General features: G+C 31.9%; 1 protein-coding gene across 1 annotated transcript; it reads right to left on the bottom strand.

Annotated features, from left to right (window-relative positions):
• Window positions 1-16,424: 16,424 nt before the first annotated feature.
• On the bottom strand, window positions 16,425-18,406 carry LOC129913447 (piggyBac transposable element-derived protein 3-like). Its single transcript, XM_055992135.1, has 3 exons — window positions 17,932-18,406; window positions 17,329-17,871; window positions 16,425-17,110 (listed from the first exon to the last, which is right to left on the bottom strand). The coding sequence occupies exons 1-3, from the start codon at window positions 18,404-18,406 to the stop codon at window positions 16,425-16,427; spliced, it is 1,704 nt and encodes a 567-aa protein (XP_055848110.1).
• Between the last annotated feature and the right edge of the window lie 3,613 nt (window positions 18,407-22,019).

A 22,019-nucleotide genomic window follows, 5' to 3' on the forward strand; every position in this document is an offset into this window, starting at 1 on the left:
CTTTTGTTTTGAAAGCGACGAGGACGATCTTCAAAACTCAAAAGGTGTGACCTATTGGACATGTGCAATATCTATAAGCATTTCTAAAGAAATCCTTTTTTGTCTGGGATCTTTTGTTCGAGTTTATTGTGTCACAAATTGGTTCTATTTTGTTTGAAAAATACTTTCAAATTAGGCAAAGAGAATGGAGTGACTGAAAACAACTTTTGCCAGACAATTCGTCACGACAAGGTGTCTAGTTGTGCTAGAATTATGGCGAGCTGAATTTATTGTTAAAACTTAGGTGTGTTCAGGTTTGAAAAATGAAATAAACAAATTGATTAGATTTTAAAGACAAAATAAATATAAAATGAAATAAAAAAGTTAAATTTAAATTGAGCCAGTAAAGTAGGATGTACAAATATTAGAAAGACAATAAATACTTTAAAACCCAAATTAGATCGTTCAAAAATACACTAGCCACTTGTCTATCGACATTTAAATAAAACCGTAGGTACATAAATTAATAATAAGTATTTATGAGGTAAAAAGGAATAGATTTTACTTGTGGAATTACAAAATTTTAATTTCAGGAAAATGATATTTTCTTGTAAATACAAACAAAAAATTTGGTGCTCGTGTTGGTTTTGAGTTATTGATGTTTTCTCAAAAATAAGTCCAAGTCATCGCACGTACTTGCTCTTGCAGTCTAAAGCACTTTTATGTTAGTTAACTTGTAAATGAAATTTGGTTGATGCAGGGGAACAGCCGACATTCAGACTAAATTTTTTTCATATAAAAAAATTTTTTTTTGTTATTTGACTTTTTTGAGAAAAAATAAAAACGCAGTTTAATTGCCATTGCTTTAAATATTACGTATGCAAAGTTTAATCAAAATCGTTAGAGCCGTTTTCGAGAAATTAGCAATATCGTATTTTTTTGTATGGGAGGTATACGTTCTAAACGAGATAAAAAAAAAAAAAACAAAAAAAAAACCAACTTTCGAAATTCTATAAAAACCATCAGTCTGTACCAAATTGGAAGAAAATCCGTTCACCAGTTTAGTCATATGCACAGACGTACAGACGGACGGAATTGCGAGAACCGCACTTTTTCGGAATTCTCCATCATCGTAATGTTGGTTTTGATTAAAACCAATACTTGCCCTTTAGAGCAAGTAAAAAGTTTGTAGTTTTTTAAATGCTTTTAAATTACAAAAATTCAGTAACAGCCATTAAAAGACAGATTTTTGAGAATTGGTGATAGTTTAAAGCAGATACTCATCGTCTATTCTTTCTCAGTGAATATTGCACAATCGATAACTAAACTTTATGAAAATTAAATGCACGAACTTAATTTCAAAATTTAAGTTAAGTGCTCATTTTTAAAACGTTAATACATATACAGATTAAGTATGTTTATGAAAAAAAAACAGCATCTCTTAAATGAATTTGAGATCCATAAAAAGTATGCAAATTGATTTTTTTTGATTAAGCTAAAAAAATTTAAATTGTAGGTAAGACACGTTTAAAATTAATGTACATAAATTAAAACTATTTAAATGCTTTGGTGTAAAAAATTTATTGAATACGAATTAGTTGTGTGAGAGAAATTCAGAAGTTAAAAAACCTATAGGTAGCGTTAAATATGTTTTTAAAAAAGTTTCTTCAGAAAATAGAACTGATTTGGCTCGTCATAAGCAAACTTTTGAATTTTTTTCATTAAAACTATTGAGCCTTTTTTAAGCAAATTACACTTTTCCAAAATTGGTGACAGGTATTGTTGTTTTTGGTCCTTTTAACCGTAGTTTTTAGGATCTGAATTTAGGAAAGTCTCAACGAAACGCTACATACAAGTTTGATGTTAATCATTTATCATTTTTAATTCAGAAAAGAGTTCTAAACAGAGCCCAGACTCAAACTAAAGTAGAAAAACAAGTCATAATAAAACATGAGTTCAAAGTTAACTGTTACATCCACCTCATTTTTATTTGAATGCGAAGTATTTTGGAAAGTGTTATTCTATATGCGATATGGAAGTGTTATGATATACATCTAAAGAATTTAAATGGAGAATTCTTCTTCAGTTATTTGTTAACTATATTAATAAAGTTTTGAAAATGTTAGATGGTTTTTTCTATTTTAATTCGGGCTTATAACTAGTATCTAAAAACTTGATATTTTTGTTAAATTATTATGTGAACTTTAATGATTTTGTTTTAGTATACCCCGTTATTCTGCGATGAATTAAAACTTATGAGTTAGTTTATATATTCTTTAACACAATGCAACAAAAATTGGGTGCTCTTAGGTGCTCTTTAGAGAATCGAGGGTCAATTAGTTTTTCGAAATGGTAACGGAGTTACGAATAACAGAGTTACGCGCGACAGAGTTACGGCCGTCAAAGTTACGCGAAACCGAAGTTACGAAAAACTAGAGTTACGAATTCTAAAGTTATGTTAAGTTATGACATGTGATTTTTGGGTTGGCAACAATTGCGAGGAACGATATGGAACTCTGTCGACCGTAACTCTGGTATTCGTAACTTCGTCGGTTTCCCTAGTTTTTCACTTTCTGCTCCTTACTTTATGCAACGTTTTTTATTTTTAAATTAAATTTACTGATGTTATTAGTGTATTTTATTTTGGGTGATCTTAATTAAGGTTGGGGAGGAGCGAAAAGAAACTGAGAATTGCGTATTAGGGATGAGGAAAAAAATTTGAGAAAAATAATGTCGGCACGCGGAGTACAGGCCATTAATCAATTTTTTTAGTTTTTGGTAAAAAAAATAAAAATAGCAAAAACTAGGTTTATATTGTATTTTCTTGTAGGAATACTCATTTTAAGCAGAAATAATAACAAAAACCACAAAAAATAATGATGGCCAGGTTTTTGATGACAATACTCTTATGTGCGTCGCGACGAATCGTTGGAGCGATTTGTTTAAACTTTTTCGGAAGATTCCATAGAGGGGAATTCAAATTTTACTTTTACTACTTTTACTAGTTTTAATGTGTCGATTAACAAATTTATGAAGAATGGCATTCAAATTCTTTTATAACCTTTCAAGAGAAATGCCCCAAGACACCATAAGTACAGAACTTATTTATAACCCTTATAAAAAGATTAAGTATTGCTGGCTTGAATGTCTCATGGAACTTACGGTTTCTTATATGTATTTTACTCATTAATGGATAGCTGGACATTTAATTCTTGAACTAATTAAGTTACTTAAGAAAAACAACTATACTCATTCCAAATCAAGTGATGACCCCGCATCGAATTTCAAAGTCTTATAGTATGAACCACTATCTATTTTAAAATTAATCTATTTCGAAGGGTTTTTCGTAAAATACCTAAAAGACCAATAACCAGTTCGTAACTATATCATCATGCACAATTATATCCTTAATCTTTAGAACTATTGATAAGAGAAGATTCAATAATGAATACTTCCAACCAGTATCTTAAAGTCATTTAACAATGTAAATTGTAGTTATTACTTCAAAAACAAAAAAAAGGAGTCTTGATAGCAAGACTGTGTTACAGACCATTGAACTTCTGTACCCTCAATCATTCCGATGTAATTAAGTGTACAAGAAATAATTCTTAAAATTTAATTGCCCCAAGAAAACAAACAAAAAAAAACAATAAGGCAACAATCAGCATCAATAAAATTTCCAAAATTATTATTTTATTTATCAACGACTTGTTCCGATAAGACTCCGATATTTCTACCAAGGAAGAACCGTAAGAAGAAGTTCTTCTTTATCATTCCCATAAATCACCTTACACTTTCTTCCCGAACAGAAAAAAAAAACAAAACGAAGAAATATTAAATCTAATCACAAGAATACGCGGGCTAGGGATGGAACCATTACCCAAAGGACAACAAGGTCAGGAGCAATCTTGCGCTATTACCAAAGAAGGCTTATCATTCACCAAAAGTCATCATAATTGAAATTAATCTGACTGCACAACATTCCGACGGTTGAGACTCTACGCACATTAAGGTTTGTAATTGCGTCGTTGATTGAGAAGCGCGATACCAGAAGATTTGTTGCTCCCCAGCCAGAGAGCGATCGATCGGTTGACTGTATAGAAATGCAGCGATAAGCGCACTTGACCCTTTCGCTGCTAACCTCTCCTAATCGCTTGTACATTGATTGTTAATTGACGTTTGTCCATGTCCCATGTGGGAATGGGAATGTCATTATCTTGAAACAATTACAAAAACCGATAAGACGCACAGTGTTTCAATTTCAATGTCACACCGACAAGCGACAACGTTTTGTTTATGAGTTCGAATTGAAATCGATGTGTCGTTTCTCGAAACTGTCAGATTTCACGTTTTTTGGCTGAGAAACTTGAACGCGTTTTGTGATGCGCGTTCATTCGTATCCGCGAATGGCGCCAGGGGTGTGAACCGTACTGTCTGGCGGGGGAGTGTATGGCTCATTCGAAACACATGCATCTTCTTTGATGGGCGAAAATAACACAAAACTGTGCCGTCGAGAAGCCACTTCAGATCCAATTACCTACCACTGCAGGAGTCGTCGGTCGTCCTTCCACGAAGGATGCATGTGTGGCAAGCAAACTCTGTCGGCAATGCTTTGCATTATGATCGTTAACCCTCATTTAATGATCCTGTCAAATGAGATCTCTCGAAAAGGAGTTTGACGCGATGATTTATTTCGCGGTCAAAACATGTGTTTGACTTGACAGCTCAAAACGCCGCCACTGTGTCTTAACAAACGGATACTTACACCGCCAATGAGGCTGCCATGATTAGTTTTTCAGATCAAATTTCCTTTTTCTATGTAGTTCGACACAAGAAAAACATGGAAAATCCGTTCTGGTTGGAATAATTTCCAAGACACGGAGGCGCTTGGGCTTCTGTCGCAGATCGCAGCAACCCAGGATGTAGGAGTTAATGATTTGTCAAAATAAGATTAAGAACTATTTTCGAAGAGGATACCGGAAAAAATTGTAACGATTGATACAAAATGTGTGCGATTCCAAGGAAATGGTTCGTGTTAGATAGAAATTGCTTAATGGATTTTTACACGGTGAGTTAATTTGGGATATTTTTTTTTTTTTTTGGTTTTTTCTATGAAACTAAAAGTCATTAAAAATAAATTTAGGAATTTTTTTTGTAATTAGAGCATTTTTCAAATTCTTCATTTAAAAATTTAAGAATAAGAAGACCATTTTTTATAAATTGAGAGACGGATTGGAGACATTTTGAAAATTTGAGCCATTCAGTGTGGAATTTAGTTTTTTGTTTCATTTCGATGGCTTGGCTACGAAATTCAAAAAATCTCAAAATCACGTTTATAAAATCTCTCAACTAAAATTCTCTTGTAACGAAATCCCGAAAGTTTTATACGTTTTCATTTCTATGAAAAAAGTCGATTTTAATAAAAATTAACTGGAAAAAAGTTTTCTACATTTTTTTGTTTGTTCTTTTTTAGAAGCCAGCGAAGTATTTTGGAAAAACAAGTAAGTAAAGGTTTGTAGTTTTCGAAAAAAAAAATTCTTTAGTTTTGGAAGTTTTCAATACTTCAGTTCTTTTAAGAACATTTATTAATTTGTAAAGAGATACCTAATCAAAATATTTTTTTTTTTGAAAAACGAAAACTTTTATGAAGCTACATTTTAAGACCATTTTGAACCATTTTGGATATATTTTTTCGATTTTTTTAAATTATTCCATTGCATTTTGTTTATTTTTTGCGAAAATTAAAAAAAAATCATGTTGAAATTAGTTCAGTCATATTATAAGAATTCTTTTAAGACCATTTTTGTGATGCTCACCATGGATTTCGAAATATTAACATCTCAATGACATGTCGAGCAATTTTTTTTATTTATTTTTTTATTAGCATCAATTTTCAAACATAATTTCCTCCGCAATTTTTTTAACTAAAATTTTTGTATGAAAATAAAGAATATTTTTAAAAATCAAAATTTACATTGCAAAATCATTTTCTCGTTCTATAAAAGTACCTAAGCAAGTGCGCTCACGGCTCCGAGTAGAATAGTAAAAAAGTTCTTTTTAGAAATTTGGATAGATTTCCGAAAAATAGTTCCTACTCAATCCTTTGGCTTGTCGGGGGGTTTCCCTTCTGGCCTTTTTAACCTATTTTGTTTTGGATTTCATTGTAAGGGATCTTGTTTCGCTCTCCATTTCGAGCGATTTTACATTTCCTAATTTTTTTAAATTTTTCATAGCAGCGGACCGAAAGAATTTGCTATGAATCCTACAGTTTGTACAGGGCCACTGTACCACTTTTTTCTACTTTTCAAAGTAATTTTGATCTCAAGAGATTTATTTTCAGCTCCTAAAGCTTTTAGATCAGTGCCAATCCGGTTTTCAGAAGGCAAAAGTTGAAAAAATTAATAGCAGCAAAAGGGTGGAGGGAAAATTTAAGATAAATGGTATATGAAAAGGGAAAAATAAATTGCCCACAAACTAATTGGGGAAAGGGGTTGGGTGGTTGAAAAAGTAGACCTCCTATGGAAAAAAGTTAAATGCAAAAGTTTGAGACAGTAAAAGTGTCTACAACATTTACTCAAACCATTTTTTTTATATAACCTCAAAAATATTTAAAAAAAAATGCAAAAATACGATTTTTAATTTTTATTTTTATCACTTACAAAAATAGTTGGATTTGAACAAAACTTGGTTAAAAATTACTTTATTACGTTATATTTTTTATCTATTTAAAATCTTTTTTGAGCAAACAGTTCATTTTTGGATTTTTGAGGAATTTAATTTGAAAAAATAGCCTATTTTTCAATAAAAAAAAAGTTAGGTACCGAAAATTTTTTTGATTTTTGAAAAGTTTGGAATGCAGTTATATAGATTAAAACCTTTTATTGAAGATTATGTGGAAAAACTATACCTATTTTTGTTTAAGAAAATATTGAGAAAAATTGAAAAAAAAAATGATTTTTAAAATCGATTTTTTCGTAAATGATAGTAATATTGGCGAGAAATAATTTTCCATAGAAACCAAATTATACTTTTCTAATGGCCTTTGACCATCTTAATTTGAATCTAGCATTAGAATAGCTCTAATATGCTAAGTTCTTGAGATATTGAATTTTGAGCGCCCAATACACGGGCCAAAAAATCTCTATCCAAATTAAATCTACCCGATCTCAAAACCATGCCAGTAATTCGGAACACCATCACAGCATATTAAATTTTTCAGAAATCAGGGGATAAAGATCGACAAAACCATCATGAGTTTATAAAAAGAAGCTATTTTCATTCATAAGCCCTGAAAATCTTATAACGCCAGAATTCCCTTTATTCCGTGACTCAAATAGGTATAAAGTTTTTTTTTACTGAAAAAACGTGGATTGCAAAGTTTTATCAAATTCATACCAGAAATGTTTACATTCCATCAATCTAAGAAAATAAAAAACTCAAGCTACTTATAGTTCAAAATTTTTTTGCTCCTTTTTGTAGTTTTTAATTACTTTCTTTTTATTTGAACTTGAAAAAAAGTGGGCTGGACCTTCTCGATTAACTCCCAAATATATTCAAAATGATCTAATTGATACATCAACAATTTATTGATGTTCCACCCATTTTAATTCCCAAATTGTTTAATATGCCTTAATTAAACATTGTCTCTTAAAAAAGTATTTTAACCATTTGTTTAAACAAAAACAACTGAAACAACCAAAGAGCTTGTGGAACGTGTAAGATATAGACAGATACCACCTTCAGATACAAAAATATCTTATCAATATCTAACCAACAACGACCAACCAAAAAAATATGATTAAGTGTGTCTTATTGTACAAACAAGAACCTTCATCATGTGTTTGTTTCCCTTAAATTTAACACCCATCCGCATCATCAGCAAACTAAGAAAGCAAAGGTATATCATACCACATCATGAAGATTCGAGTCTATTTTATATTGTGCGAGATCACACAATGGAAGCAGAAGAACAAGAACCCAGTTGAGTCAGCAAAGCAGCAGCCATTTTTATATTGTTCTGTAATTTTTGCAGCATCATCATCATCATAGACATCATCAAAAAAGATTCCATTCGTTTCGTTTTTAGACAAATCGCATGGCAATAAACCAAAAAAAAACGAGTACGAAAACGCTCCTCTTGTTCTTGTTCATTTCTCTGCCGAAGTTCGTTCGAGTGTGATAAATTGCGTTACGAATGCCAACAAATCGTTACTTCTTCCTCCGTCGAAACGAGAGTATATGCGCTTGTCACATTGTAATCTGCACCCTATTATTAGGAATATATCGAGAGGGCTGTACTCGTGTTCAAAACGATCAGGAGGAGTCAACAATAGGTCTGTTGCCAAAAAGCCGACATATGTGGCATCCACACATATATCCATCTATTTAGTAAAATGAATTTCAATGGCGGTTTAATGAGAAACGCATTTGCGAAATGATATTTATTAATAGAGTGAGAGAGAGTAACAATAATTACTTAAATGTTCAACTGGAAACGTCACTTTTGTACTTTGCGAGCAAGCTGCGAAATTAAAAATTTCCATGCGAATGGCGCAGGGGGTGTTCCTTTTGACATGCGAAGTGGTTCATTTTGATTAAGATACAACTTGACAGCAGCGCTGACAGCTAAACTGTAGTTTTGGACGATTAATTTTCCATTTAAGGGGTGTTAATGGTGAATATAATGCGGGAAACATGGCAGAGTGTTGTTAAGTAGCTATCAGTGTATAGTGAGAGATAATAGAAATAAATCGAGACACAACAATTTTAATATAGAATTGACAATGGTGGGAAAGTACAAAAGTTTAGTGAAGTCGTTTAAAAATTAATCAAATCGAGTTTCAAAAAAATTAAGGCCACTTCTACATTCAGCGGGTGATCAGGCAATTTTCCATAGAGCTGATTTCTTGAGGTTCCTTGCTTCTTTCGTCGAGTTCCCGACGCTCCCATGAGTTTCTCTCTAGGCAATGGAACATCACAGCAATTAATCCAAACAAACAAGTCTTGCACTTAAGGAATTTTTACACCTTTAAGGCTCCTATTACGCTTCTATAAGAACATAAACCTTACAATGTTTCACCAAGAGAGTTAATGTGCCTCAGACTAGGTGCAATCATCATCATCATCAGCTTCTCTTAATGGAATGCACTCACGCATGCAAATCAAGCGTCAAGCGTAAAACAGGCGATGCGTTGCGGCCATTGAGGTGTCCGGACAATGTACGAATGACTCACGAACGAATCCAACACACGGCGAATCTGTGCGCGCGTAAATTATAAGCCAATAAATCACAATGGCGCGACTGCCCATCATCCTTCGTCGTGTTGCGTTGTTGTCCGCGTTTCCGTTTGGAATCTCACCTCCATCAAGCAAATTTATTATTGAAAATACAAGCCATCCGAGTGGCTTGGTGTTAATTTGGTGTTCATAATCGGAAATTTGTGTAAGTATATGTTTGACATTTACGGATGCTGCACGAACCTTAATCCCATTTCACGGTGATTCTGATGGAGAACGGTATGTTGTGGTGCCTCCAAGGCAATGGCTTGAAGCTTGGCCCTGTTGTGTAGATACCAAAAAGTCACAATCCATTACCGATTTGGGTAAAGTTTAAGCATGATGCCGCCAATTATGCACTACTCGCATTGAATTATACCAACTTTTAGTTGAGGAGACTTGCGAGGGAGGACTGCGATTCTGATGATCGCTTCAGGGCGACCAAACCATCTGGGTTTAATTCGCACTTTGAACGAAGCAATAAATCCAAGAGTCACATGGCGACAAAGACCGGTGCGGCAGCAGATCGGATAATTTATCTGTCTTTTTTATTATTAATTTGACATGCATTCATTGTGGCTAATTGCGCCAAACGAGGCCTTTATGACAACCTTGCGGAGTTATTGGTTTGGCTTGGCTCGATTTACGCTTTAGGGCACGCATGATGTTATGTTGTGGAGCTCGCTCTGAAGTTGTATATGTTGAACTCAAATTAAGGTCATTTGGACATTAATCACGATACAAGTGTATAAAACGAGTGCAAAAGAGATTTTTATCATTTTTTTTTTTAAACTTTTGCGTACCATTTTTTTGGATTTGGTTTGAAGTTTTAGGGTTATTTTGTGGATTTGAAGAAAATATATTATTAAATATTAGAGCTATCTTTGATTGAATCCTTCGCCAAGGTCCTACAAATTGATCCAACCAAACGGTCAGATTTAAGGTGATTTACATGCACAAGCAGGGTCGGACTGACACCAAAAAAAAACGGGTGGCTCCTATTTCCCACTAAAATCTTAAAAATTCTATCGTTTTAACTATCAAATTAAAAAATTAACTAATCATCTTCTGAGTTACGTACAAATAACTAACAATCAAGAACAAATTACTTAGAAACAAACCCATAACTAATTCTCACTCAATTAAACCATTTTCAACTATATTCCTACACTAAACTTACTGACGCGCTTAGCAATTAAAAAACCTTTTGATCAATTTAATTTGAAATAAAAAAATAAAAGCTTTTGATATGCAAATGACGCGCAACGCAAAGTGTCATTGCGGTCGACAAAAGCTATAAAACAATTTGCATTGTCAGCCAATTTGAACAAACAACAAATAATTATTTTTTATTAAATTGCCCCCTTATCGCTCTCGTGTAACAAGCTTGGCTACCTAATTAATTTCATTTATGTATTCACACTGACTCCGGTGACATTTCGAATTCCAATTAAACAATCAGCTTCAGTGCTATATAGCAACGCTATGGCGCTGCTGTTGCTGATATTCTCTCAGAGCTGGAGCTGTCATGGTGCGGGCAAGAAAACGTTTCAATCTAAGCTCAAAGTAGTTGTTTACACTAAACGAACGAAGCTATTATAGGAGGACCGTGGAATAGATTCATTATATTCGTTGCGTCTCGTTGTCGCTTCGTTATTCTATTATAAAAATAGCCTGAAGGCGAATCTTCATGAATGCGATAATATTAATTACTTAATTAAATATTTAACCATTTATGATCAATAGAGTTGTTGCAGGTTATGAGTAAACAAATAGAAAAAAAAAAGAAAATGGCTAATTAATGGCAGCACCAACTTAGAAGAAAGATTTTGAAAAAAGATTAATTTTGAAATACTTTGAAAATTATTTAGCATGAAACACGCGTTAATCACTTAACCTGCCCTGAAACGGTCATTTGTCGTAGATAAGATTATGATGCAAAGTCCTCAATTAAATTGAAACATAGCAGCAGCCTTGTTGATATTATTTTTCAATAATAATTATTGAAAACAAATAAATAAGTTATAAAAATAATTTATTTGAAAACTATTGATTCTATACAGAAAAAAAAAAACATGAATTTACCTTATGGCATTCGAAGAAGAATTTACAAGATACACTCCGCAAAATAATTATAAGGACAAATTTATTTATTTCTGGGATGAAAAATGGAGAAACCGATGTGTAAACCGTCTAGGTAATCCAAATTAGACTTTTTCTCAACGGTGAACGTAAAGTTTTCTCCATTCTTGATCCCCAAATATATGCTTTTCACTAAAGGGAAGGCCGGCTAGTTTATGCCTTGGCAAGAGATCCGTTTTTCAACATTTACCTTCGTAGGAATGGACTTATTCCACCTCCTTTATTTAGTGCACTTGTCATACTCCCACTTCCAAGTCCATTTTCTCGAAAACTTCTCTTTCTGTTAAATTCTCATGAAAAATACTTAATTTTTTGTCGCTTTTGGCTATCTCCTCGACAAAAGGCTTCCTTCCTGATCGTTTAAGTAACTATACTTGTCACCTTTTAAAATTAAATTATCAATTACACAATCTGACCTTTCCTATTCTATAGATATTTCCCGGGTAGAGAGCCTCTCTTCATGGTAAGCCTTAAGTTTGCCAAATTCAATCTATGTCATAGATTTTCCAGGTCTAATTTTGAAATAATTACCAAAAACTTTTACTTATGAAATCGATATAATGGCTTAAAATTAATTTTCCAACTAATTCACTTACTTTTGGTTACATATTATCCCGCTAAACCTCACTTTTAGTGCAAAAATCAGATGTGTCCTTATAATTATTTCGCTCCAGACCAGGAAAAAATAACTGTATTATTGTATTCTAATGAGGTAAATTAAAACAAATGGTGGGAAACAATCCCCCATAAACATGTCGCCTTATTCATAAAAGAAATACAAAATAATATCCCTTACATATCTTAAGACGAATCAAATAAATTTGTCCTTATAATTATATTCGCGGAGTGTATTGAACTTTTAAAGAGTGAAAAAATGTAATGAAAATTTAAAGTGCATTTTTTTTAATTTTTAATACTTACACTTTTTTTAATCATCAATAAGATCCTTAATATTACATAATGGGCATTTTATGAACAAAATTAAGGAATGATTTTTTTAAGGAATTTCATAAAAAGTAAAAAGTTATACCTAATAGGTATTTCTATTTATAATAACTAAATTAATAGCGTTGATTTTTTACATAGGAAATAAAATGCACCACTGGGTAACACGTACTAGCTATTAAAGATATTTAAACATTTATACAAGGATTTTCTTAAGAAATTAAATTAAATAATAATTTAAAAAATCAGTCTAAAATCAGGTTTAAAGTTGCAAAACCATCCCTTCAAATGGTTTTGACCATCAAAAGAGGTATGCCATTTAATTTCTTTTATAACAAAGAATTTTGAAGAAAATAAATTTTGAACATCGTTGGAGCCGTTTTTTTTTAATTGTGCAAATTGTCTAACATTTTTCAAAAAAAAAATAATTTATTAACAATTCAAAACTAAATTCCAAAATAATTCATTTACCCAAATTTTTTCAAAAAATATATTTTTCAAAAAAAAAATTTTAATATTTTTTTTAAAGCCCAAAAATGTGTTCTTTGAAATTTTTACGGTTACTCAAACGCTTTTGTATAAAAATTTTTGTAGTCGTAGTCGGGTAGGGGAGAGGGGGGAACAAATGTAACACTTTTTACTAAAACCGATGGTCCTCCTACAAATTTGACAATAAGTCAATATTTACTTTTTCATATTTGGGGGAATTCTTATTATTTTTTAAGTTGGGTCAGTAAACCTAAAAATCACATTCATTTATTTCTAGGAGCTCTATTTTTTTTTTTTTAATATTTTAGTTTTCCACATTTTGGGGGTAATTTCGTACTAATTTTAAAGGTATGCTTATTTTAACTGTTTGTTAACATTTTTCAGAAAATTTTTTATTGAACCTAATGCATTTGAGTTCACTTAGCCTAAAAATCACACTGGTTGCTTTCTAGGAGCTCTATTTTTTTTTTAGAAATTTTAATTTTTCACATCTTAGGGGTAATTTCATACTATTTTTTTTTTTATTTTATTATTACAAACGTTCTTAAAGTTTTGCTTTTTCATGTATGATTAATTAAAAAACTAGACCTGCTATAAAGAAACTAATGTTGTTTTAGGAATCAGCACCCTAAATTTAGTAAGAAATCATAAACACAGTTTGGAAATTTTGTGTTGGGCAGTGTTATTTGTAACATTACAAACAAAAATTTTAATCAAAATCGTTAGAGACGTTTTTGAAAAAACTTAAAATTTCTACTTTAGTTATATGATAGGTAGATACCGTTACTTTTAGTCCTAAGAAAATATTTTAATTTTGTATATTAGTTTCTCATAAACGGTTTGGTCGATGCAACGAAAACATTTATACAGAAACATTTCAAAACCAGTGTATTAAAATTTAATAAAGTGACAAAAAACACATAGGTAGGGTAGGATGGTATAAGAGTGCGCGGTTGATAAGAGTGCGCAAAGCGATTTTCTACGGTTTGAAAGGGAATATAAGACTGAATGCACTTATTTTGGAAAGATCTAAGTGAGTTTGATCTGCTGTCAAAAATTCATGCAAATGTGTTTGTAAACAGAGTTGCTAGTTAAGTATAAATTTTTTAGCTCTTTTTTTTCTAACACGGAAGATTGGTTATAAAGTGTATTGTGAAATACATATACATATACCTACTGTCTGAACGTGTAAGAGTGCACACCATTATGAAGTATAAGAGTGCGCGGGTTATAAGAGCAGTAAATGCTATCCAAGGCTTCATAATAACTGGCATTTGTCCATATACCAGCAAGCAGCAGCTAGAAAAATCAATTCCTACCAAAAAGAAACCAAATACAAGTTTTGCAAAAAACAAGCGAATGGAAGTAACTAGGAAATGTTGAAATTTTTTTGGAACTATATTAGATAATCGATGACTAAATAAAATGTTCCTCATGCAAGGTGTGATGGGTTGAAAAATACTCTGTTTATTTAATGATAGGCAGTTTTATTTGCGACTTTTGTGCGAACTTGCACCTGTGCGCAGCTCCGCACTCTTACAAACTAAGCGACGCACTCTTACACAATAGTATGTATAAGAGTGCTCAAATGACCTAATGTGGTATTTTGTTTATAACTTTTGTATTAATACATTTTTGTTACCAGTTTTAAGTTTTTTTCGTTGCTTTACTTACTTTCATTTTTATTTCTCAAAATTCTTTTTTTTTACAAAAAGTTTTGAATTTAAAAAAAAAAAATTGGTTTAAGCACTTTTATCTTTGTTATTATTTTTAAAATAGATGACTTACTTTTTCAGCTTTGATTTAAAGACAAAAAGTACAATTAAGTAAATTTAAATACCTTTTCAACTTATTCAAACTAAACGCCATCAACGTACATTACCTAAATATGGACCTAATGAATTATTAGAAAAAAAAATCAATGCAATCGTTCTTCAAGTTGACAGAAATTCATTTATCACAACTTATAACACTCTCAATCCGTGTGAAATTTCTCTGACCAAATATTTCCCACAATTTAACAAAAAATCCATCTCATAACATTTAAACAGAGAGTGTCCTTTTACCTTTCACAATGAATACATAAAACCACATAAAAAGGATCAATCGAAGTCAATTTTTCATCGCTCCATTAAATTCGCATTTCATATACAAGTGCACATTAAATATTAAAAAAAAAAAAAAAAACAACAATCCTATTGACTTTATCAAAACGACATAACGAAAAAAGGACTCTCTCTTTCGCATTACACGCAATAAATTTCCCTAAATGCTATCAATACAAAGCATTTTCCAAGTCCCAAACTATATATCTTAATTATGTCAAATGTAATGAACTGTCAGTAATCGCAACTCTACGCACTTTGATGTAACGCGTTTGTTTGTTTTTTGTTCTTCTCTTTTTTTTTTTTGTTGGTTTTATCTGAATCCCATTTCATTCATGATAAATAAAATATTATTTGAAGAAATAAAAATTCTGCTGCTGAATGCAATTTGTTCGTCCTTTTTATCCTTTTCGAATCAATGAATAACTGAATGAATGAATATTACAAAGACACCTTGTGTTGTGTACTTTTGTGTGTCTTCATGTCTTCATTTTCATCATTGTCGGTTGTCCTTCATCAAATCGAATTGAAAGTGCGTAAAAAAAGGATGATGATGATGGACATCAAATACAAAAGGAGAGAAGCATGTCCAGCCTCGCCTAATGTCCGAGGATCAGAGAAGCCGCAAATGCTGCCACCCTCGACATTTTCGAGTGTCCTTTTTCACACCGTGTTGCCATCAGTGGCAAATGTAATTTATCACGAAAGCAAACATTGCTCCACATAAACTGGACATAAAGGACATGAATTTTGACACCTCTTTTTTATATGTTTTAAGGACATTTTTTTGTACCATTTTGTATGAATGTTGTGCTGCATGAAATTCGATATCGAAATATTATAGCATGTCGGTGGAAAAAATAAGTGAAAAGAAAAATAAATAATGATCCTTCGCGGATCATTAAGTCTCAATCACATAATTTTTCTTTAGAATGTGTGTCCTCCAGAAATACACACATGGACACATTCATTTTGTGTACTCAAAGGTTCTGCGACATACTCGAACATTATTTCGGTTTAATTGTCATCCGATGGATGTAGGTAGTCGTTGAATGGCGGAAAAGGATTCTTCCACTAAGGAGTCAGGAGCTGCTGCAGCATCCTCCCTATTAATTCTCATTTATTGTCATTATTATGATTATTTTCATGCATCGGTGGATCGAATTCAGTTTAACCCATTTCCGGCGGCTACCAGTTCCAGTTGACTTAGAAACTTGAAATTTTGAACACTTTCTATTTTTGGTCTAATTAGATGAAATCTGAAAAAAAATTTTTAGTGATGCTCCTAGTTTTCCGGAAAATTCACGTTGCGTTTTCGCAACGTTAGCCGAAAGGGGTATCAAAATTAAAAAAAAAAAAAATATTTACATGGAGAATTTTATGAATTTTATTTGAATTAAATATATATACATTGCGTAGAGAGAGGTTGTTGAAAATCAAATAACAAAATTCGTAATAACTTAAACATTATACTTAGATATATTATGTTTACAAAGAAAGGGCTTTGGTGTGGTATTCTTCGAAGCATTTTGGGTGGAGGGGGATATTGCATTTCCTGCAGGAAAAAATGGTTTGGCTGGAACACTTGCGACATCGGAGACGTTTTTCTGTTTTGATGACAGTATGTTTCATACTGTCGAAACGGACCACTACATTGGGGCTTCCTTCCGTTTGACACACAGGTTCAGAGTTTGTTTCCGATCGCAACAGTGCATCTACAACAAATGTCCTAAACTCTAGTTGCGACATTGATGTTTCCTTGGCAAATTTTTTGCAAATGCAATGCATTTTCCATGCATTTACCAGCGCTGCGTCCAGGGCATTTGTTAAAAGTGGCCAGTACCACTTTTTTCCTCGAATTCGTATCCTATAGTTGCTTGTAGCGTTATCGAATAAATCAACTCCACCCATCGTTACGTTGTATTGACGAATTGCATTTGGCATTGGAATGTTGATATGTTTCCTCTGCTTTCGATCAAACCGCTTCGCCTGATTAATTGGTTGGTCCATCAAATGATTCGATAAAACTGTTACAATTGAATTGTCGTTCCAACGAACAGCTGCTATTTCATTTTCCTTATCAAATGCGAAATCCATGGAACCACGACTTTTTTTCTTCATTTGTTTGGGATCGGTCAACACTGCTTTTCCAGTTCTATTTTCACGAACTGTGCCTGTAAATACAAAAACAGTAAGTTTTTCGCTACACAAAATTGAGATTGAATAAAATTACCTGTTGCGAAATAGCCCAATTTAGAAAGCCGATATATTAGTTTGTGTGACGTGAAAAAATTGTCGAAAGTTACCGTGTGCTGACTTGGTTTATCGATTTTTGAAAGTAATCTGAGTACAACATTTTCTCCCAACCCGAATTCAGAGGAGTTTTCACTACTTGCGCCACCATAAGGAATGAATTGGAACAAGTAACCATCATGTGAGCACAAATTCCAATACTTATATCCAAAACGTATTGGTTTTCCTCTGATGAACATTTTTGCAGAATGGCGTCCGTAGTATGGTATCATCTGTTCGTCAATTGAAAGATGATGGCAAAATACTCCAAACTGCATAAATCTTTCATTTAGCATATTGTTGAGCAATGAAACTTTAGCAAACTTATCTCTGGGGTCGATTTTACTGTTGTCACAAACGTGTAAATAGCACTTTATTTTCCGGAACCGATCTCGACTCATTGTATTTTTTATTAGGTCGCATCCAAATACTTGTTGATTAGACCAATACAAATCCAATTGGGGCACTGTATGTAATCCAGAGAAATACATTATGCCGATGAATTTGCGTATTTCATTGCCATCCGTTTTGAATGTTGGATTATTTTTGTCTATATTAGCATAGGCGTTTGTGTGGTCAACAATAAAATTGATAATGTCACTGTCAAGAAATAGTTCTAGCATTTCCAGAGGATTGAAATTACCTGTAAGAAAAATAAAAAGAGTCATCTCTCTTCTGAATAATATATATATTATAAACTTACCGATTTTGTCATAAATTGTTCGTATATTTTCACTTGATACGTCTGTTGGTTTTTTTGAAAATTCAACACGATGGCTTTTTGACCACTTCGGTAACTTATAAGGAAGACATGCCAATTCCTTTTTAGAAGTTGAAGCAACGTTTTGGGATGTAGATGCACTGTTTGGTTTATTTGGTGAAACATGGACTTCCGGTTCGTTGATTTCAGGATTTTGAGAATTTAAATCATCAAACATGCATTCTAGCTCAACTTCGCCAGCCAATTCATTTGGGAACTCATTTCTATCCTCCAAAAGCTGCTCATTATCATCGATGTCCTCATTATCACTAACAGCATCATTTTTTGGAGGTAAAATAATAATGTTTGTATGAAGTGCAGCATCCAAATTCAAATTTAATTCCTCGTCTTCATCAGAACTGGGATTCATCAATAACTCTTCGAGTTCTTTAGCAGATAAAAACTTTTTGCGATACATAATATTGATTTTTTTTTTTTTTTGTAAAACACAGATATAATTTTCAAAACACTTCTTGATAGCACAACTCACAGCTTATAAGTAAAAAATAAGCTCAATGCGAAGAGCTTATATTCGCGATCCATTTTTCCAATACAGGGCCCCATTATTAGGTACTTGTGTTTTTTTTTCTTGGAATAAGAATATGCACTCCATTCATAGTACCTGAACATAGTACAGTTGCCTTATAGGGACCACGCTGATAAGAAAAGTGACCTGAGCCTTGATGTTTCCTATATACAAAAAGTTATTGCCTAATTATTTCTAAGAATAAAGGCAAGTGAATGGTAAAGGGTTTTCCCAATATACCACTAATGAATGATTTTTATTTTTTTGTTCTCAGAACTAAAATATGCATAAATGGGTTTTCCAATATAACCCTTATGAATGATATTTTATTTTTTTGTTCTCAGAACTAAAATATGCATCCTTTTGTAGAACAATAAAAAATTATGATATATTTTTAAAATGTCAGCATTATAAATAAAAACACATAATATTCCAAGAAAAAAAAACCGTTCAATTTCATTTCAAGCAGCAAACAAAAAAATATTGTGTTTTTAGCTACTGCTTTCGGCTAACGTTGCGAAAACGCAACGTCATGCTTTCATCTTAGCTGACAAGCAGACAACTCATGTAAATTACGTCAGAATTATTTTAGATCATTATTTGAACTCTTATTTATCTGCAGTTGACATTATTTTGTAAAATTATAATTTTGACGATATTTCGCGAAAGTTCAAAAATCCTACCTCAAAATTTTCAAAAACTCGAATTTTGAAAGTCTTTAAAAAGCACGAAAAAAATTTTTCACAAAAAAATCCAAAAACAGGTCGATTAGATAATTGTACTATATTTCAAAATCACTTTTTACTTCATTTCAATTTATAATCAGTTACGTTCCAGAGATCTTCAAAGTTGACGTTGCGAAAACGCAACGTTAGCCGGAAATGGGTTAATTTTTCTTCCATTAAATGGCGGAGTTAATTTATTATCCCTCTGATTCTGTTGTTATATTATATGAATGTCGGCAAAGCGACAATGTCCTTTAATGGTTGACATCATTGCAGATGAACTCTCAAAAAGCCATATGAGTGCCAGAGAGTCTATTAAATTAAAACTGGTGATCCTGTTTTTTTTTTTTTGTTCTTTTCTACTCATCTCTCCCTGATGTTGTCCTCGTTGTGTCGTGTCAATTTGAAAGGACACTTTAATTTTCATTTAATTTTGAAAATATTTATTTAAGTGGATGAATATATTGTTAAGGATATGAGGATTTGAGGACCCCTATTATAAGGACATAGAACAGTCATTAGGGGATTACAAACCTGGCGAAGGATTTTAGAAAATTACTTGTGATTTATGTGCAAGAGAACTTTGTGTTGCATTATTTGAATTTGGAATTCATTTTTTTTTTTCTTGATTATTTGAAGTGCGGTGTTTTTGTGTTGTTTTTTAATGTTTATTTGCTTGTGTTGTACATTTTTTAAAGAGTTTATTCTTTTGTGGTCGATGGGAAAAAAAATATCATGTTTACAAGAATGTCACTTTAAGTAGGTGCATTTAAGTAAATGCTTTACTCATTATTGTCTCTTTAAAATATATGTGAAGAAAAACTATGAATAAATATTATTTCTTTGAATTTGACTAACACATTAGATAAAAAGTACTATTGGAATATTTTGAAATTGTTAAAAATTTTTAATACTTATCGAGTTAAAGAAATTAAATCTAACATCCAGTGAAACTTTAAACTCTGGACTGAGTTACACCTAACACGTGTACTTGGTCTGTTGAAAGCACTTTATATCAGTTTACTTTTGAATTTAAAAAAACAAACTGTTTCTATATAAAATTAGTTGGTTACATTTAAAAAAAAATTATTATTTGTTGATAACACTGGTCGGCCTACTTTTTGTGTGCTGAGTCCGAATCCGAATTCAAAATTCACGAGCAAGTCAGGTTTTTTTTAAATACTTGAGTATAAACAGGTCAAAAACCCGTTTTTTTAGTACACTTGACGTTTTGCAAAACTACTTATGCAATCTCAATACGCCAAATCAAAACGTCCTAAAGGTATTTATGTTTACATATCTCAAAATCTTGACTGCTTTTTTCAAAGTAATAAACGGAAATATATATGTATATTTTTGACTACACATCAAAAAGAACTAAAATGAAAATTAGTTTTTGAGACATTATAGCGAAAATAGTGAAGGATACACAGAGAAAAATATGACCCGCTAAAAACTAACAGATTGCCATATTGTTTTACCGTCCATACATTTCATAAGGAAATCTTATTAAAATCAACGATTAATAAGGTTTTTTTAAGGAGATTTCTTATTATTTTTATAGAGAAAATCTTATTAAAATTTGACTGAAAAGTTGATTTTTTTTGCAACTTAGCACTAGAACAAAAATCGCGATCAATATTTTCATGGCAGGTTGGTTCAGGTGGTAAGGTGGGCGACTAATGATTTGAAGTCTCCAGTTCGATTCCCGGCCTGGTCATCGTTTTTTTTTATTTTTTTGCAGATTTTAAAACAATAAGGAAAACCCGATTGTTTTAATAAGGTTTCCTTCTTGGATGAAAACCATAGAGAAATCTTATTGTTTTTGTTCTATTTTATGTGGTCTATTTTTCTCTGTGTATAGCTAAAAAAAACTAGACGTGATAGAATAAATCTGTAAACAGTTTTGAATTCAGCACACTAAAGTCAATTAAATTCACCTAACAAAGTTCTTGTTCCCGACCAGTGAAATTCATGTTAAACTGTTTTAACATTTTTTTAGTAAGGTATTTGAAGAATTCTTGTAAAATATGACTTAAGAAAAAAAGCAATTTATTGCAGGTTCTCGAAAGCATCTACGTTCAAATGACCGAAAACTTCAACAAGAAGATGATCCCAAGTATATAATATTAATGAAAAGGCGAAAACAGTAAAGGTCTGACATTACAACCTTGAGGCACGCCGCAGCGGCTGTTGTTTCGAAACTAATTGAGAAATCATAACCATCCCATATCCTTGCATTTGATGAGAAAATTAGATTTTTATTCATAAATAAAAACTCTAGAGAAATAACAGATTTCTTGAAACTAGTTGAAAATCTATTAGAGAAAGTAACTACATACATAATATTCGAATTCCAAAGTGGTGTTTGACTGGTAGACCGTCGCACAGTGGGGCAGAATAGGTCGATTTGTGACATTAATTTTTTCTAGTAATAAAAGACATTTTTTGTCACTTTATTTGGTTTGTAACTAAAGTTAACAATCTTCTTGAATTTTATGAACTTTTTTCCATTCAAATTTTTATTTTTCTACAGGAAATTAAGTAAGGGGACAAAATATTAATACATTTGAAAAAACCTATAATTTTGAATTATGTTTTTTTTTTTTGTTTAAAAAGTTAACTTTATTTTAAGAAATAGTTCTTCAGTTTAACCTAAGAAAAAAATTGTATGGGAAGGGGGCTGTATCACCCCTCGTTCCGGTGGGAGGGCAATTTTTGAAAATTTAACCTTAAATTAAAAAAAAAAATACATAAAATCAAGAAGAAGACCTAGAATA

This window comes from Episyrphus balteatus, chromosome 3 (genome assembly GCF_945859705.1).
Source record: "Episyrphus balteatus chromosome 3, idEpiBalt1.1, whole genome shotgun sequence".
Taxonomy (NCBI): domain Eukaryota; kingdom Metazoa; phylum Arthropoda; class Insecta; order Diptera; family Syrphidae; genus Episyrphus; species Episyrphus balteatus.

What these genes read in the sequence shown, in the direction of transcription:
- LOC129913447 (XM_055992135.1), bottom strand. Translation starts at nt 18,406, where the DNA reads ATGTATCGCAAAAAGTTTTTATCTGCTAAAGAACTCGAAGAGTTATTG. An exon ending in AACAATTTATGACAAAATCG is followed by an intron (nt 17,872 to 17,931) that starts GTAAGTTTATAA and finishes TTTTTCTTACAG; the next exon opens with GTAATTTCAATCCTCTGGAA. An exon ending in CATTCCTTATGGTGGCGCAA is followed by an intron (nt 17,111 to 17,328) that starts GTAGTGAAAACT and finishes TTGTATTTACAG; the next exon opens with GCACAGTTCGTGAAAATAGA.